Source organism: Dasypus novemcinctus, chromosome 1 (assembly GCF_030445035.2).
Source record: "Dasypus novemcinctus isolate mDasNov1 chromosome 1, mDasNov1.1.hap2, whole genome shotgun sequence".
In the NCBI taxonomy this organism is placed as follows: Eukaryota; Metazoa; Chordata; class Mammalia; order Cingulata; family Dasypodidae; genus Dasypus; species Dasypus novemcinctus.
The window spans coordinates 120,550,610-120,571,415 of NC_080673.1; the positions used below are offsets into that span (position 1 = coordinate 120,550,610).

General features: G+C 37.3%; 1 protein-coding gene across 3 annotated transcripts in view; it reads right to left on the reverse strand.

The window, feature by feature from the left end:
- The window catches only part of GPAT3 (glycerol-3-phosphate acyltransferase 3), a 65,228-nt gene that overhangs the window by 16,340 nt on the left and 28,082 nt on the right, over positions 1 to 20,806 (reverse strand). For all 3 annotated transcript variants that reach the window (XM_004472687.5, XM_004472688.5, XM_004472689.5), the window contains exon 4: positions 1,854 to 2,124. In XM_004472687.5, coding sequence (XP_004472744.1) covers positions 1,854 to 2,124 — 271 coding nt within the window. The remainder of the gene's footprint in view (positions 1 to 1,853; positions 2,125 to 20,806) is intronic.

A 20,806-nucleotide genomic window follows, 5' to 3' on the forward strand; every position in this document is an offset into this window, starting at 1 on the left:
TTTTCTATGTAACTTTTCTGTAACTTAAAGCTTTTTAGAAAATAAAGTGAATAAAATAAGACACTGGGGGAGCATACGAAAACAAAAAAAAAGGAAATATTTTGTGAATCTGAAAATACTCATTTTTCTTCATTTTTAATAATGAGGAGGGCAAAAGGTATTTTGCCATTAGAGTACATGGCAAAAAAAAACTATACTTAAGGTTTCTTTCTTAATGAGAACTCCCAAATAAGTCACCATGTAGGAACTCCTTCAATGCAAATCCAAGTGTTGGCCATTTTTAAGGTTCAAGAAAACTCAGAAGTTAAACAAAGTGATTAACAACATTGCTAATTTCCACATAAATACATACTTTCTATTCTTGAAAAGTGCTTTTAATATACATTTCAATGACTTCAAAAAGAAAATAGTCTTTTTTTAGAAATGCAAATAATATTACTCAGAAAGAAAAGGTTAAAAAGTGGGATTTGGTTAAAAAGAAGAAAAAAAATCAATGGTTTAATCACATTTTACTAACAAGATTCTTTAAACCATTTTACTTTGCCAAATGGAGAAAGCAAAGACTGTAGATTATCTCATTGCCCTTTATATGAAAGCAGAGAACTACCTGTATCTTTCTAGTTTTCTGAAGGGTATAACCAAGTTTTGCACAATATACAAGGTATTCAGTAACTGGAACAAAACTGCCATTGCTGTGCCAGGACCCTTCACTTTAGGGATGCTACAGTGGCTAACTGAGATAAATGGCCAGCATTCTTCCCTTAGGTTAACTGTATTATTTGTGTTAATTGTGTTAACAGTGCCTTGGTCATGGACCAAGTGAGGTTATAAGAACTAATGCACATTACTAAAGTTCAACTTTTTTAAGATTAAAAAAACATAAATAGAAGCTCTAACATTCCTTTCTACATGCCAATTAATAGTCTTCTGCATCCCCAGAGTTCATGACTCACTTTGGAAGCCACTAGCATAAGGTTCAAGCAAAAGTATATGTGAAACACTGAATTTCATTTTGGTACCACAGTTGAAGAGATGCCCAAAAGGTACAATATGTCCCAACTTCTCACGCTGGCAACACAAGCAAAAGAAAACAAAAAGTGCTTCTTTCAGAACTGCACTTGCGTTTATTTAAGCAATCCCTTCTCTTGTAATAAATACGAATGAGGCAAGTATAGGCAGCCCGAGGGGTGGTAAAGAGATTCAAGGCATGTGTCGATTTTTGTCAGGTGCCAGCAAATGCCTAAAAGGCTGTGTTTAGAAGATGATGAGGCAGTGTCCAGTTGCAGAGAAATGAAGCAAAACAGTCAACAGCAATGTTGTGGCTGCTACATGCCCACTACCTGCCATCTTTAAGCTAAAAAAATGTCGACCATTTGCAGCTGCAACCCACTCCCCAGTATCATTTCTCCTACACTATGGTTTCAGAAAGCTGGGCATCACCAGGGGGTTCTCACAGCTTAGAAGCAGAAAGGGAGACTGCAGAGAGGAACAGTGGGTTGTATTCGTTTTATTGACACCCTGATGAATGTGAAAATACAAATCCTTTCTCCTTTTTTCTAACTTCCACTTGCTATCTATCCTCAGACTATTATTTATGACTATTATAGCAAAGTTGATTCACATCCACTGGATTCTGCATACATGCCTTCATCTGGTGGTGGGGGCGGGGGCGGGGGGACATTGAAAAGAAGATAGATACTTAGCAAGTTCCTGCACAGGTCATATTTGGTGATGTTTTCTAAGTGGAAAAAGTTGTGATTTGCATCACAATACTCTTACGTGGCCATTACACACATGATTAAAAAAGAAAGCTAAACAGATTATACCATCCAGTTGTTGGGCAGGCAACTTACCGCAGAGGTAGGAGGACACAGTAGCGTACTATGACACCCAGAACCCACACCAAGGTGAGCCGCAGGCTGATATAATGGAAATTTACGTTGGTCCTTGTGAGGAGGTTCCATGACACTAGCTCCTCTGAGGAGAACCTCTGGGTCACTTCATCTTCCACAATGGCTTCCAACCCCTTCTTGGAGAAATAAAACACATCAGACAGCTCAAAGTCCCTTCCTCGCAGACCAGAGAGCCCTTTTTCCATGGGTGACTCATCTCTTTGGATAATACCTTAAAAGAAAGCATCAGAACATGAGAAAATGCCACTGGACAGAAGAACAGCTGACCAAAAGGGCAGCTTTAAGACTGCAGAATACTGAAGACAAGTAAATAAAATTTAATGGGTGACATGGAGCAGATTTCAGAAATAAGAGACAAGCAATTGCAGAAGGAAAAGAAGTGAGACCACTGAGCCTATGTGAAATGGCTGTGCCCAGTGCTTTCCATTAATTACAGAAGAATTTTCATCTTCACAAACCTTCTTGCTTACATTTCCTCCCTACATACCCTTAGCAAAAGAACCGACAGTAACAAACACTCTCCAAGTATAAATCTAGATTACATAAACATGAAGATTTCCCATTCTTCCCACCCTCATAAAAATTAAAAAGTCAAAAAGGAAGCATAAAGGGAAAAGAGACTTTTCATAAATGGAAAAAGGTTAATGCTTTTATATAAAAATTATGGATAAGGATTGTAAATAGTACAAATCCAAGAATGTTCTTCTATGAACTATTAATAGAACTATTAATAGAACTTCTATAAACTATTAAGAGAATAGAAGGTGATAAGAATATGGTGATGCATGAGAAAATGCAATTAATGTAACTTATGGACTACAGTTAACAGCAATATTGTAATATTCTTGCATCAATGTCAAAGAAAGTACGACATCAACACAAAGGGTTAATAATAGGGAGGTATGGGATTTTTCCTTTTGGATAAGAAAAAAGTTTTAAAATGTACTGAAGTGATGACTGCACAAATCTGTGATGAAACTGAGAACCACTGAGTGCACACTTTAGATAGATTGCATAAGGCATGGAACTGTATAGCACAGTGAACGATGTGGTGGAAAATGGACTGGCTAACAGTACAAATATGAGTGTTCTGTCATGAACTATAACAAATGTACAATACGAATACATGGTGTTAATAAAATGGGGGTTATGCAAAAAGTATACCAAATGTATGCTATAGACATATAGTTAGTAGTACTAGTCTGATGATGTTCTTTCATAATCTGTAATAAATGTTCCACAACAATGTAACATGTTGGTAGAGTGGTGTTATATGGGAATTCTGTGCATTATGCATGATTGCTTTGTAATTCACAATTTCTCTAATAAAAAAATACATTTTTGAAAAATTCAAAAAATATATATAAGAAAAGCATAGTCTGCAAAAAAAAAGGGAAGCAAAGTTCATGAGCTATACATAGAAGAAAAATAGTTAATAAGTACATCAAAACATTTTCATTAGTATCAAAGAAATGTGAATTAAACAAAGATCAGTCTCAGTAACACAGATAAAGATGATAATATTAAGTGAAAAAAGCAGGGTCTTAAGGGAAGCAAATGTGGCTCAAGCAGTTTAGCGCCCATTTCCCACATGGGCAGTCCCAGGTTCGGTTCCCAGTGCTTCTTAAAAACAAAAAAACAAACAACAAGCAAACAAACAATAAAACCAACTCAGGGAAACCAATGTGGCTCAGTGGTTTAGGGCTGAATTCCCACATATAAGGTCCCAGGTTCAATCCCTGACCGTAGTACCTCCAAAGAAAAGGCATGGTCTAAAACTTTTGGTAAATCTAACTATATTAAGTGTGTGTGTGCGTGTGTGTGTGTGTGTGTGTGTGTGTGTGTATATACATGGAAAACATCAAGAAAGAATCATTAAGTGGTTATCTCTGGGCAATGAGATTTCCCCCTGTATACTGTTACTATATTTCCATAAAGAAAATAATTCAAAGATTTTCAAAGCAGCATAAATTTTGTAACTTAAAAAATGACTACTGCTACCCAGTTCTAACCACAAAATAAGAATAATATATAAGGTCTTTGAAGAATAAAGAGTATTAAAAAATTTTTAAATAAAAAAATTATAAAGAGTAGCTATATTAACAGTAATATAAGTAATATGCCTATCATTTGTACTTCTGTGTATGTCACAAAGGAAGTAACTTCCTACTTAAGGCTAGAATTTGTAATCTCTTACTTCCTTAATATCTTTTCTTTTGAGATAGAAATTAATATGTTAAATTCCCTTAAAGTAGATCTGCTCTTGTTTTTCCTAGGAAACCAATGAGGTAAGTGGAGAGTCTACAGAATAGTCTTAAACTGTAGAGTTCCATTGGCTATCCCCTGGAGAACTTCAGGTGCATCAATAGAAGGAGCTGTAATATTTTGTTTTTTTTTAGGAGAGGTAACATGATGCACTGAAGAGAAAAGAAAGAGAAGCTGGAGTTCAAAGTTCTATTTAGAATATCCACCTATGAGTAACAGATAAGTCACTTGTCCTTACCTATAAAACAAGAGGAACAGACAATTTTTAGCTGCTTTATAGGGCTAAATTCTGTGATTTTAGTCTTTTTGCAAACCTACATGCAAAGCTAATACCTAACCACATTTAGAGTTAGAGTAATAAAATAAGTTCCTAATAATCATTAGATTTTTTTAGTAGTCAAGTCTAACTGGTTTAATGTGGGTTTTTTTGCACTATTGCCCATATTCATATTTAACATGAGGTTTTACTATGCTGTAAGTCCCGTGTTACATTTTTTAGCTTTCCTTTTAGTAATACACGTGACCTTAAGCTTTCCTTTAAACCAATGTCATACCCATAGCAGTTTGTAACTGCTAGTTACAAACACTCTGCTGTGCAGTCACCATTTCTATTTATTTCTCAACCTTTTTACCAATTCTACGCAATTAACTCTCAGCCTTCCATTCACTAATCTCATTCTATTTCCTGGGGACTCACATTCAAGTTATTAACTCTATGAGATTACACAATATATTTAGTTCACAGTAGTGCAATCATTCAGTATTTGTTCTTTTGTGTCTGGCTTGCTTCACTCAACATAATGTCCTCCAGGTTCGTTCATGTGTCATATGCTTTGCAATTTCATTTCTTCTTACAACTACATAATATTCCATGGTATAAATACATCAGAGTTTGTTTATCCATTCACTGGTCGATGGACACCTGGGTTGTTTCCAACTTTTGGCAATTGTGAATAACACCGCTATGAACATCAAGGTGCAGGTGTCTGCCCGCATTACCTCTCTCAATTCTTCTGGGTATATATCGAGTAGCAGTATTGCTGGGTCATGAGACAAATCTATATTTAACTTCTTTAGGGCCTGCCAAACAGTCCTCCACAGTGGCTGTACCATTCTACATTCCCACCAACAGTGAATAAGTGTTCCTATCTCTCCACATCCTCTTCAACACTTATCTTTTTTATAGTGGCCATTCTAATAAGTGTGAAGTGATATCCGTTGTAGCTTTGATTTGCATTCTAATCACTAGTGATGCTAAATATTTTTTCATATGTTTTTTTGCCATTTGTATTTCTTCTTTGGACAAATGTCTATTCAAGTCTTTTGCCCATTTTTTAATAGGGTCATTTGTCTTTTTATTTTTGAGTAGTAGCATCTCTTTTAATGTTTTTTCATCATCTCTGAAAAGGATTTCATTAGTATTAGAGGATGGGCCAAGACATTGTCCCTATTGAATTAACCTCTTGTCTGTAGACAGTGCAATATCATTCAGAGCAGGTTACCCAATCAAGTACTGGCCAATATTTAGCTGTGCAAGAGTTTCATTATTTGGCAATACAGAAATTTCTTTTAAGTCTAGAGGGAAAGGGAACAAGATATTCAGCAAATCTCTGAAATACACTGGGGACAGTGCCAGCTCTCTAAAAATAACCTTTTTCAGAGGGGCCAGCGATAAGAATACAAGTTCAAGTTGCCTCATTTTATTTAACTGAGCAAGAAGGGACCTGTAAACAGAAAATTGTCCCCAACCCAAACCCTACACACTTGATGTTCAATATTTTCTCTGAGCTCTGACTTAGTTTATTCTGAGTAAGTCAAGTATAAAATATAACTCAATTTCATATTTTCGTCAAACTTCTTTCGGTATCCACAGTGTGTCAAACTGAGAAAGGACTAATTTCTGGATTATACAAAGACCTTCAATAAATTATTAAGAAAAAGCCAAAGAACTCACTAAAAATTGGACTAAGAATATGGCAAAACTTCTTTGGAGCTGGTGTTTCTGCGTGATGGAGCTGGACTCAGATGGGATCTCTTTTCACAAGACTTTCATGCTACTTTACTGGAATTGTAGTTGGTGCTGGGGCTTAAGATATATCTAGGGGATTTGAATCTCTGGACTGACATTATGATAGCCAGGCCCTGAGCCTCAACAGACTTCAGCTCCTACACTCTGATTTATTGGACTTACTCCACTCAGCTAACATGGAGTTGAAGAATGTCAACCACCACACCATGGAGCCTAGACTGCCTACAACTGAAAGCAGGAGGAGTGCATCCAGTATCCATGTGGAATCTAAGCCTCCTCTTGACATAGATGTGGAATGGACACAACCAAGCCAAGGTCCACAGGAAGGAGGAATACAGTAAGGATCAGAGTGGACTTAATGATATTCTATTCATGAACTATTGTGGTTAATAATCAAGAAAATGTGGCATTGATGTGGAAAAGGTGGCCATGGTGGCTGCTGGGTGCGGGGAATGGGAGGAAGAGAAGAGATGTGGAGGCATTCTTGGGACTTGGAATTGTCCTGGGTGGTGCCCCAGGGACAATTGCCGGATGTTGTATGTCCTCCCATGGCCCACTGGATGAAACGTGGGAAAGTGTGGGCTATGGTGTGGAACACGGGACATGGGGTACAGTGATACCCGGAGATGTACTCACCAGAGGCAATGGATGTGACATGATGATGGGGGAGAGTGTTACTGTGGGGGGAGTGGTGGGGTGGGGGTAGTGGGGGCGAATGGGGACCTTATATTTTTTTAATGTAATATCTTTTTAAAAAATGAATAAATTGAGTAGAATTTGGAACAAACTAAATAAATAAAGCACCAGATGTCAGCTGCAAAAAAAAAAAAAAAAAAAGAATATGGCAAGCAATTCATAAGAGTAAGCTTTATGGCTTAACATTTGAAAAGAACTTCTGCCTTGCTATAATCAAAGAAATGCAAACTAAAACCACAATGAGATACTACTACACACTTACAGGTAGGTAAAAGTTTTTATATCTGATAACAACAAGTGTTGGAAGAATGTAGAAAAATAGGAATGCAATTAGTACAGTCACACTGGAAAACAATTTGGCCGTCTCTAGTAAATTCAAAGGTTTTCATAGCCTGTTACCCAGCAATTCCTCTCCTGGGTATAACTCAGGAAGATTCTTCTTATTTTTTTTACATAATTGCAAATATACAGAAAAACTGCAATGACAGACATTTCAACCAGATCACCAATTATCAACATTTTGTCACTTTATTGTTTTACCTCTTATGTATAAAAAAAATTTTTTTCTGAGCCACTTGAAAATAAGTTGCAGACATTATACCCTCTACTCACAAATATTTCAGCGTACATTTTCATAGTACATGTTCTTATTTAACTACAGTACCATTATCCAAATCAAGACAGTTAACATTAATGTAATAATATCTAATCTACAGACTTTCCTCAAACACTAGACAACTGTTCTAATAATAGAATTTACAGCATTTTTTTCTAGTCTAAGATTCCATCTAGAATCATGCACTGTATTTGCCTGTCAAGTCTCCTTAGTCTTCTTTAATGTGGGAAGGTGTTTCAGCCTTTCTTTTGCCTTTCAAGATATTGACATTTTTTAAGAGTACAGCATATTTATTTTGTAGAATAACCCTTAATTTGCATTTTCTGATGTTTCTTCAGGATTAGATGTAGGCTGTATACTTTTGGCAGGAATACTATATAAGCGATATATCTTTCTCTTGATGTCAGTTTTTCTCATTACTAGAGATGTTAACTTTGTTCACTTAGTTTAAGATGGTGGTTGCCCAGTTTCTCCAATTTTAGAGTTTGAATAATGGAAAACAATAGTATGCATTATTTAAGGAAATTGAGAGCCACTGAGTGCACACTTTGCATACGTAGGAGGATGAAAACATGCATAAGAATAATAAACATCAAAATCAGAGTAGTTCTTGGGGGTGGCAGAGTACATGGAACAAAGAGGGGTACCCAGGGGAACTTACTGGTTTCTTTTATTTATTAAATTGGGTGGTGGGTATGTATGTTTTATAAACAAAAAGTATATGGAACTGAGATGAAGATCTATATTGTAAGAGAGCTTTCTAATAAAGTATACAAAACCTGAAATGGGTATTATGATAAAATAAGTGTCAAAAGAAACAACTAAAAACATAACGCTGGGGAACGGGTGTAGCTCAGTGGTTGAGTCCCTGCTTCCCAAGTATGGAGTACCAGGTTCAATCCCCAGTGCCTCCTTAAAAAACAAAAAACAAAACAAAAAAAAAATGTTTCTTCAGTCTTGAAATATACTGACTATATTATTCAATTTACACTAAATACATACGTGGAAAAGAAAAAAAAATTCAATCAAGCAAATATATAAACAACACTCACTATGTACCAGGTTTCAAAGCACAGGTTAGAAAATAGAAGAGGAAATATTTTTTGGCCCCAATAAATGTTTGAAAGTGGACCAAAAGTCTTCAAAGTAGAGAGAAAAACACACACCAAATTTAGCTAGATTGAAAATAATTCTGACAGTAGTTTTATTACATGATATTTCTTTTATTACTAATAAATTAATTCTGATCCTTCAGAGCAATATGTCATAACCAATGAACTATCAGAAAAATGAGAGTAAAGTAAAAAGCATTTTAAAATTAGAATCCAAAATTAGTAACCTACAGTTCTTAAATCAGTAAAACCCCAATTCCAGGAAATATTTCCTTTCGTTTCACAAGTCTGCTTAAAAAAATAAAACCATAAACATTTGAATTTTGTTCTTATACAAAATGCTTTGGCTAATCTGATACATTCTGTGCTTGGATGAAAATAAAATTAGAACTCTCTCTCTACCCAGCACATGGAGATTAACTGCACAAGCTGTCCTGTGCCCCTAGCAAGTCACTTATACATAAATAATACCTCCATAAAAATCAAGGCTGAAGTTAGAAACCTCTGAAACATAATTAACTGTAAATTAGCTGAGAGAACCCTTGGAATAACCACCCATTTATAAATCACACAAGAGTTTTGGTCCTGCAGTTGTAAATCGTGCTTTCTAAGCCAGCAATTAGAAAATCAGTATCCACTAAAGAACAAAAGTATATCCAAAAAGTGCAGTTTATATATAGAAGCCTATTCTTAACCTAGCAATGGGCTATGTTCTATAAGTCAGAAGCTGAGAATTCAGAATCCATTCTCTTGTGGAAACGTTGTAGTACCATGAAATAGAAATTGCTCAAACACTGCTTCTAGGGGAGAATTTTAAATAAAATCTCATTTGGAATTGACAATAATATACTCCCTCAATCCAGAGTGACTGGAAGAGGACATTAGGGAAACCTTCTGGGGTCCTGAAAGATTCTTTTTCTTGATCTGGATGAGTGGTACATGAGTGTTTGCTTTGGCAAATCCATCAAGCTGTACATTTATAATTTTATACTCTTCTCTATGTAAGTTAACCTTAATTATAAAACAGTTTACTTAAAAATACACAGTAAATGCGATTGGTCTGACTAAAGGAGAGTAGCTGTAAAGACCAATAGTCTGTGGTCGGGACTGGGAGCAGGGGTAGATGAGAGAACAGAAATGTTCACTGCCAAAGAAGAGGCAACTCCCATGCTTCCTCAATTACTTAGATGTACATTAGACATTTTACTAATCAGATCAACTGTTTTACCACAGTACATGTATAACATCACCAACAAAATAATGCAGAGTCCTTAACTGAGCCAATATCTGTATTCTGATCACAAAATACCCTGTTCAAACTAAACTCTAACTACTCTCAAAATTACATTCAGGTAAAATACTCCACCTTCAAGTTGGAAGAGATTTCAGAGATCAACTCTCTCCTGGGAAATGATCACATGTCCCCCACTGTTAATGTTTCTTCAATGAGAAACCCATTTCAGCTCTGATCACTAAAAAGTTCTTAAAGCTATTGAGACCAAAAATTCACCCCTTTCATAATGTTAGGCTAGTTATCACAGTTATTTTTTTTTAATTCTCTTCTTTCTACCTACCAGCACTTTAAAGCCTGAAGATAGTTATATGACCCTAAATCATCATTTTTAGGCAAAGTAAAGTAGGACTCTGAGTTATGACAGAAACACAAATCAAAATCAGCTTAGGGAAAAAGAGACTCTCCTTGAAATATGTTGGACTGTCTCAGCTAACCAAGGGAAGGGGTGAGATGGATCTAGTCGTCTGGGATGATAAGAATCAGGGATCATCACCACCAGAATCTGCCCATCTCTCAGTTCTGGGCATCAGTTTTCTTAGGTATGCTTCTTCCATGCGTCAAGGATATGGCTGTCAAAAGGCTCACGTTTTACAAGCTATTCACCATAGATGGGTTTTCCTTTCCCCTTTGCTTGAAAATGCCAGGGAAGATCTCTAATTGACCTACTTTGGATCATATGCCCATCGAACCAATGAAATCTGACAATGGAGTGAGGAGCTAGAATCGTGGCCTCCACTGGACTCCTCCTATGTCCTCAGCCATGACTCTAGGTTTAATTTCAAAGTCTCTGAGCTAAAGACAGATTGATGGTGATGTTCATAAGATTAAGCTTCAGTTATATTTATCATGGTAGGCAAGAAAGTTCAACATAAGAAAATCAATTAATAGAATTAATTAATTACATTAACAGAATGAAGGGGGAAAACCATTTGATCATCTCAAACAATGCAGAAAATGCATTCAACAAAATACAGCTCCCTTTCTTGATAGAAATACTTAGAACACTAGAAGTAGAAGGAAACTACCTCAACATGATAAAGGAAATATAAGAAAAGCTCACAGCTAACATCTTTCTTATTGCTGAAAGACTGCAAGCTTTCCCTCTAACACTGGAACAAGACAAGGATGACCACTGTCACTGCTGTTATTCAACACTGTACTGGAAGCACATGCCAGAGCAATTTGGCAAGAAAAATAAATAAAAGGCATTCAAATGAAAGGAAAAAAAATAAAACTTTCCCTAATTGCAGATGATATTATCCTATATACAGAAAATCCTGAAAATTCCACAAGGCTCCTAGAGCTAATAAATGAACTTAGCAAAGCAGTGGGGTACAAGATCAACACTAAAAACTCAGCAGTGTTTCTATATACAAGCAATGAACAATCAGAAATAGACATCAAGAAAAAATTCCATGCACAATAGCAACTAAAAGAATCAAATATCTAGGAATAAATCTAACCAAGTATGTAAAGGACTTGTACGTAGTACACTGCAAAACACTGCTAAAAGAAATCAGAGAAGACCTAAATAAATGGAAGGATATTTCATGTCATGGATTAGAAGACTACCCAAAGAAATTTATAGATTCCATGCATTCCCAATCAAAAGTTCAACAACCTTCTTTGCAGAAACTGAAAAGCCAATCAACTTTAAATGGATGGTAGGGGACTCTGAATAGCTAAAGCCATCTTGAAAAAGAATGAAGTTAGAGGACTCACACTTCCAAACCTTATAACTCATTAAAACCCAATTAAATAATGGGCCAAAAACTTGAGCAGATATCTCTCCAAAGGAGATATACAAATGGCCAGAAAGCACATGAAAAGATGCTCAAAATCATTAGCCATTAAAGAATTGCAAATCAAAACCACAATGACATTATATTTCATATCCATTAGAATGACTGCTATTTTTTTAAAAAAGGAAAATAACAAGCTTTGGAGAGTTGGAGAGGACGCAGAGAAATAGGAGTACTCATTCATTCCTGGTGGCAATATAAAATGGTTCAGCCATTGTAGAAGACAGTTTGGCAGTTTTCAGAAAGCTAAGTATAGAACTATCATATGACCTGGTAATCCCACTACTAGGTATGTACCCCAAAGAAATGAAAGCAGGGCCTCAAAGAGGTTATTTGCACATGACATTCATAACAACATTATTCGTAATTGCCAAAAGATGGAAGCAACCCAAGTGTTCATCAATCGATGAACGGATAAATAAAATGTATATACACACAACGGACTACTGTTCAGCATTAAAAGGGAATAAAGTCCTGATACATGCGCCAACATGGATGACCTTGAAGACATCATGTTGAGTGAAATAAGCCAGACACAAAAGGACAAATATTCTATGATCTCACTGATTTGAAAAAATTAGAATAAGCATACCCATAGTCAGAATCTAGAATGTAGGTTATCAGGAGCCTCAGTGGAAATAGGGAATGGGAAGCTAAGGCTTAAAATGTGCAGGGTTCCCACTTGGAATGATGGAAATGTTTTGGTAACATGATTCATGATGGTGATGGTAGCCCAACATTGTGAATGCAATTAACAGCACCAAAACATGTACCTGAGTATGATTAAAAGTGGAAATGGTAAATTGTATATATGGTAACAGAATAATTTTTTTTTAAATCCAGGGAACTACAATACACAGTAAATCCTAAGTTAAACCATGGACTTTAATTAATGGTACAATTATAAAAATGTGCTATCATGAATTATAACATGTTCTACACCAATGCAAGGTGTTGGCGGTAGGGAGTTATGTGGGAATCCTGTATTTTATTGTTCTGTAAACCCAAACTTCTCTAATAAAGGGCGAGGGGGGTACTCTGAATTATGTTATCATTTTGCTAATATAAGCAATATATCTATGTTAAATCATTTGCCTTACAAATTAAGATGAATTAGAAGGAGAAAGAATAAGAATTAAACTCCTGCTTAAGTCTACCATCAATATTTCATCTATGCGATAGTCAAATTTGTAATGTACTAGTTGAGAGGGGTTACTATTGGTTAGATAGTTGAAATTTCTCTGTTCTTGGGAGTGAAGGAATTGAGGGGAGTAACAATCAGAAAATGTGAATACAATGCAAAATTTTTAAATTCACTACACAAAAGTTCCTTATAGCAGAAAAACTACTTTAAAAGTACTCTATTACCATCTGCCATAGAATAGGCCCATGAAAAGAAAAGGAACAAAAATCAGCACAACCACCACGATATGTCACCTAGACAGAAATTTGCTCACAACGAAAGCTGACCTAGTCTCTCTCCTGGTTTTCCTAAGAGCTACTTAATCTTAATTTGCCTATTTTTTAAAAGGCATTGAAGTTGTGAAACCACTCATGCTCCTCCCAACCCCCAGTAATGTTTCCCCAGTTGGCACATGAAGAGTTTCAACCAACTCTTGAATTTTTTTTTCACATGAAAAAGGGTAAAGTTTACTTGTGACATCTGTATACCCCACTATTTAATCCACTTAAGAAAAAAATATGAACAAAGGGAAAAAAAAACATATAATACAAAGTCAGAAATGACAAACAAGAAATAATGTTAACAGAGAAAAATAACAAAAATCATAAAAGACAACTTTGCACAATCGAAATCCTATTAAAATAAATTTAATAAAAATATGAAGGAAAAAAACCCTTTCCTGACACTCTAAAAAGAAGTGTTTGCATAGATGAGAGTATTGTGGAGAACAAAATAACTTAGCCCCTCCCCCAATAAGCACCAACTCCAGGCTCTTTTAGAGGGAATTCTATAAAACCTTTAAACCTAACCAGGGAAGCAGAGAAGGAGGAAAGGAGAAAGGGAGAGAAGAAGGGAGGGAGAGAGAGAGGGAGATTATAGACCAATCTCAAGTATACGCATGAATTGTAAAAACTCCAATTTTGGCAGTTTTCAGCATTATGACCAGGCACTATTTCAGAAATGTAAAGACTCAAATATTCATGAATCTATCAATATAATTCACCATAACAGATCTAAAGGGGAAAATTTTATATATTCATCCCCAGAGATGCTGAAAAGGCATGACAAATTCAGCACACATTTATTTTTTTCTTTTTTAATTTTTTTTTACTAGAGAAGTTGTAGGTTTACAGAAAGATCGTGCATAAAATACAGAATTCCCATATACTTGCCCTCATGTTTAACATTTTGCATTAGTATGGTACCTTTTTTAATACTGGTGAGAAAAAATTATAATTGTACTATTTACTATAGTCCATAGTTTACATTAGGGTTCACTGTATTGTAGATTTCCATGATTGCCTTTTTTACTATATTTATTCTAGCAACATATACCATCTAAAATTCCCCTCATTAACCACATTCAAATTCACAGGTGTTAATGGCATTAACCATTACCGCTATACATTACCAAAACTTTTCCATCACCTCAAACAGAAACTTTGAACCAATAAAGTAGTAGCTCCCCATTCCCTACCCCCTGGTTACCTCCATTCTAGTTTCTGACTCCATAAATTTTCTTATTCTAATTATTTCATATCAGTGAGATCATATAATATGCCCTTTTGTGTCTGGCTTACTTCACTCCATATGATGTCATCAAGATTCATCCACTGCATGTATCGGAACCTCATTCCTTTTCACAGCTGAATAATATTCCAGTGTGTATATATATTAATACCACATTTTGCTTATCCATTTATCGGTTGATGGATATGTGGGTTGCTTCCACCTTCTGGCAATTATGAATAATGTCGCTAAGAACATCAGTGTGCAAATATCTCTTTGAGCCCCTGCTTTCACTTCTTTGGGGTATATACCTAGTAGTGGGATTACTGGGTCATATGGTAGTTCTATACTTAGCTTTCTGAGGAACCGCCAAACTGTCTTCTACAGTGACTGCACCATTTTATGGTTTCATCAACAGTGAATGAGAGATCCTCTCCAACACTCGTAATTTTCCATTTTTTTAAACAGTAGCCATTCTTGTAGGAGTGAAATAATATTTCATTTCAATTTTAATGTGCATTTTCCTAATGGCTAAAAAAACAAACAAAACAAGAATCAATAAGTACTTGTGTAACATGAGATGGAATAGATCAAGGCCAACATGATCTTACTGGGAAGACACTGAACACACTAAAGCCAGTCCCCAGTAGGAATGCCAGCTGTCACTATTATTCAGCACTGGCAGGAGTATCAGCCAACACAACTGGGAAGAAAACCAAATGAAGTATAAACTGGAAAAGAAATAAATGCCAACCAAAACTGAACAAGAAGTTGTAAAATTATCACTATTTAAAGATAAAATAGTTATACACCTGGGGGTGGGGGTGGGGAGGAAATGAGGATTCATCTGAAAAAAACATGTATTATGAGAATTCCTAACATTAATCTTAATAAACTCTAAAGCTTTCCTATATACACACAATAATCAGACGATATGATTAAAGAAGACACTTCATTTAGAATAGCTGGAAACAAAGATTAACCTACAAGAAAATGTACAAAACCAGTTATGAAGAAAACTTTAAAAACATCTCTGGAGTTTATAAAAGACTTAAGTTAATGAAAAGAAATCACGTTCTTGAAGCAGAAGATTCAAAAGACATATGTCAGGCCTCCCTCAGTAACTTCTAAATTTAATGTGACTCCAATAAAAAAATTTATTTCCTCTGGATCTTAGACAAGCTGAATCTCAAGATCACACAGGAAAATAAATAAGCAAGAATAAACAGGAATATTCTGTAAAGGAAGAACAATGAGGGTTTATTATCCCTACCAGATATTAAAACAGCCTATTAAAATGTCAATAATTAAAACAACACGACACCAATGCATGTCAAGCCAAGTAAACCAACAGAACAGAATATGAAGTTTAAACAGATCCAAACAAATATTGTAATTCAAGAAATTGTCAGGTTACATCGTAAAGCAGTTGGGTAGAGATGGATTTTTAAATAGAGGCTGTTGCAACAACTGAACAGCATTCTGAACAAATACACCAGAATAAATAGATCAAAGATTTAAATATAAAAAATAAAACCTAAAAGTAAAAGAAAACATTATAGAATTCCTTTAAAACTTGGCAGAGGGAAAAGCTTTCTACTAAAAAAGTTTCTGCTAAAAAATCCAAAAGCTATAAAATGAAAATCCAATCAATTTGACTACATAAAAATGAAATATCTGCATAGTAACAATCATGATAAGCAAAGGAAAAAACACAAATCAAAAACAGAAATATTTGCATTTCAGCACAGACAGAAATCAATCTCTTTAATTTATGAAGAAATCCTAGAAATCAAAGAAAAAACAGCCTGATTGAAGAAAAATGGCCAAAAGGCAAGAATAGATGGATTCCCAGAAAAAGAAATACAAATGACCATTAAACACGAAACTGTATAAAACACCACTCTTTACAAGAGAAATGAAAACTAAGTCTAAGCTGAGATTCCATTTCTCACCTATCAGATATCAAAATATAATTTTACTCCATGGATGAAGCTGTGGGGCACTCTAATACACTCTTTTATTTCCCTCCCTCTTCCCCTCCCTTCCCCCTTCTGCTTCCCTCTCCCCCCTTGTTTCTGCTGCCTGTATCCATTCACTGTGTGATCTTCTCTATCTACTTTTCTTTTCGTCTTCTCATCTTTCTCCTCTAGGATTCCCTGGGATTTGATCCTAGACCTCTGATGAGGAGAGTTTCCCTGTCAATTGCACCACCTCAGTTCCTGGTCTCTGCTGCACTTCACCTTGACTCTCCCCTTCGTCTCTCTTTTGTTGCATCATCATCTTGCTGTGTGACTCACTTGCACAGGCACCGGCTCACCGCACGGGCACTTGGCTCGCTGCACAGGCACTTGGCTTGCCATATAGACACTGGCTCGTCACATGGACACTGGCTCACCACACAGACACTCAGCTCACCACACAGGTACTCGGCTCGCCATGCGGGCACTTGCATGGGTACTTGGCTCACCACGCTGGCACTTGGCTCAGCACATGGGCACTCGGCTCACCGCGCAGGCACTGGCTTGTCATGCAGGCCTGCCTTCTCTTCTTTTTTACAAGGAGGCCCCAGGGATCGAACTCGGGTCCTCCCACATGGTAGGTGGAGGCCTTATCACCTCAGCCACATCTGTTTCACTCTAATACACTCTTAGTGAAAGCATAAATAGCCCACTCATTTGAAGGGCAATTCGACAATAGCAATCTAAATTACAAGTGGTCTTTGACAGCAATCCCATTCCTGAGAAATCATGTTACTGATATGTTTATTGCTGCATTATTTTTTAACAGTCAAAGGCTGTGAACTACACCCAATTGGTCAAAAGAACTAATTCACATTCATATAATGAAATTTCCTGTAGCTCTCAAAAATGAGGAAGGGTCCCACTTCTACATCATATTTCATACATACCTATAGGATATAGGATATAAAGTAAGTGAAAAACACAAGACGGAAAACAGTGTTTACTGTACGTCATCTTTGTTAGCAAGTCAAGAATGTATCAAACATTTGTACTTTTTGTAATAGCACAAAGAAACAATGGAAAGAGACATAAGAAACTAAAACAGAGGTGGAGGTAGACAGGAACAGGGGTGGGAGCTAGACTTCTCAAAGAATGCTTTTAAATTACAGTGATTTTTTTAAACCATGTGAATTTATCAGAAAAAAATTAATACTTTAAAGGGCATTTAAAGCCAAATTAAAAATATTTACACAAGAACTTGCACACACACATTCCCTGTATTTGTCTGCTTGTCCTCCCAGAATCTCGTCAGTCAGGTGGCTTAACAGGACCTCAGAACTGAAAAGCTGGAACAAGGTGCAACTGTGCTATGATCACTTTCCACATAACCAGTGTCATGCTGTCATTTCCAGTCTTACCCCCAAATATTTAAATTCTGGGCTTTAGAATTCTCCATTAACCCTCTACCCCTCACTGAAAAGTCCAGTTTATGGAGAAAGCATTCACTGTGATCATTTCTAAAGAAGAGTTAAGAGGCATCATTATTCCTGGCGGGGAGGAAATAGCACAAAAAGTACCAGCAGGGGAGCAGATGTGACTCAAGCTGTTGAACACCTGCTTCCCTCATGGGAGGTCCCAGGTTCTATTCCTGGTACCTCTAAAAACAAGAAAACGAACAAGCAAACAAAACCATCTCAGAGGAGCTGATGTGGCTCAGTGGTAGAACACCAGCTTCCCACATAAGAGGTCCTAGGTTCAATCCCCAGCCCCACTACCTCAAAAAAAAAAGGGGGTACCAGCAGGCAGAAGAATGAGGAGGAAGGTAAAATATATAGTGCAACCCCCCTTCTCTTAGGTTCCACTCACTCTGCTCTTCCCATTCTTTCCTTACTGTATCGTCTCCCTGAATCATTCCCCAGTTCATTCATCTCCTCCCTGCCCTTGTTCTATCGTCTTCGTAAATCTCATCACAGGCTCTGCAGATAACTCCCAAATGTACATCTGTAGTCCTGACTTCCTCCCTACTGCTCACATTTCTAGATCACTGCAGGGGAACTCCACCTCTCCACCAACTCCACTCCCTCACCTTCCAGAATAGCTTTATGTCTTCCATCCCGCCTTCCTCCACTCTCCCCACCCTTTCCACAGAGCTGCCATCCCCTCATCTAAGGAATTAACTTCTTACCCTGACACCCAAGGCCTTTAAGGACTCAACCTAAACTTGAATAGCCAATCCCAGCTCCTTCTACCCCCAACTCATCTTCGCTCATCCTGGCTCTGCCAAATTGAATCAGTTTTTGGGCCCCTGTTAACCGCAGTCCCTTAGGCTTTCCATACTCCCGTGCCTGCCTTGCACTGTTTCTTCCATCTGACGCTCCCATTCCTAAAATCATTATACATATTTCACATCAGCAAAACTCTACTTCCCCTTTTTTGTTTTCCTTGAGCTCATTAACCACCAACTCCATTCATTATATGATGCAGGGGTTGTTTTAATTGATTATAAGCAAAGATTAAAAAAAAAAAAAAGGACCAAGTTACACCAAACTTATGAAATATCATTTGTAAGCTTCTAAAATTAAATCATGCTTGAACTAAACAAAACCTGGGGTGGTGTGTCCTTTGGGAGAAGGGATAGAGTAGCAAGGCAATGCCCTCCCTTTCTTTACCCAAAAAGCAAAGAACAAAAGGTTTTTAGTTCTTTCGTCTTTGTCATTTATGAAATGCCTGTTTTTCTCTCTTCTACCAGCAACACATTCAATACACAGGCTTCTCTACTGACTAGCAATCGTGGGCACACGCTCACTACACAGAATGCCAGATAAGCATCAGAGGTGTACACCTCTGCATGCTGGCACTCGGCAATGCCTACTGGCATCACGCACCTGGTATCTCTTTGTGGAGGGGTCACATGGTCTGGCTCAGGACACTCGCAAGTACACTTACCGTTTTGGACATATGACTCAGGGAAAATGAGGACATTAATTTACTAGAACAGATTGTGTCAACATCACTGCAGAGGCACAGACAGAAAGGGATCTGTATGATACACTGACAGATACCAACTAATAAAGAAAAAGCTTACCAAGTTTGGAAAATAGGAATTAAACACATTACCCCTTACAAAGATTTTAAATACTTTACATAGTCTAGCAAGCAGAATGCATATTATGAATTACATATAACCAAAGCCTGTATTCTCTGTCTGATCTTAATCTTTCTGTTCTGTATAAAAGGGGATGATCTCTGGAATCATCAGTTTTCCCTCAGCTTAAAATAAAAGAATGCCATGGTTTGTAGAGGATACTGGGAATCACTGCCTATAATGTCACTTTCTCCAATAACTTGGAGAAGGGTGTCACATGTTATACATATAGCACTGTCTCCAAAGTATTTTAACTTTTTGTAAAGGACTGCAATCAATGATCCTATAAGTTGTTGTCCTTTACACACAGTGTATTTTTCCAGATACTTAAAGATAAAAAGGCAAAATTATCCAACCCAAAATTTGTCCTTGGCATCCCCTACAACCTCATGTTTCAGAGGCCATCCTGTTTCCCAGGTAAAATGAGCAGATACAGACTACCCAGCAAAATACCCAGAAAAATAAAGGAAAGGTCAGTCAATCCCAGAAAGAAACACTGAGGCTAAAAAGGTCGAAAGCTCTTAACAAGGGAACCCCACAGCCCAACATAAAAGTAGGCCATGTCCCAGTCTCTTCTTGGGTAGTAAACTCTAGCAAGGTGCAGGTCGTTACCATCAACTACCTCACTGACCTCAACTACATGGTCTACATGTTCCAGTATGATTCTACCCATGGCAAGTTCAGAGGCACCGTACCATCAAGGCTGAGAATGGAAAACTTGTCATCAGCAGGAATCCCATCACTATCTTCCAGAAGCAAGATCACACCAACAACAAATGGGGTGATGCTGGTGCTGAGTATATTGTGGAGTTCACTGGTGTCTTCACAACCCTGGAGATGGCTGGGGCTCACCTGAAGGGTGGTGCCGAAGACTAGTTATCTCTTCCCCTTTGGCCAATGCCCCCATGTCTGTAATGGGCATGAATCATAAGAAGTCTGACAACTCCCTGAAGATCGTCAGCAATGCTTCCCTGCACCATCAACTGCCTGGCCCCCCTGACCAAGGTCACTCATGACAACTTCAGCACTGGAAAGGGACTCATGATCACTGGCCATGCCATCACTGCCACCCAGAAGACTGTGGATGGCCCCTCTGGGAAAACGTAGTGTGACAGCTGCAGAGCTGCCCCAAACATCATCTCTGCATCTACCACCACTGCCAAGGTGGTGGGCAAGGTCATCCCAGAGCTGAATGGGAAGCTCACTGGCATGGCCTTCTGTGTCCCCACCTCCAACATGTCCACCATGGATCTGACCTACCATCTAGAGAAAGCAGCC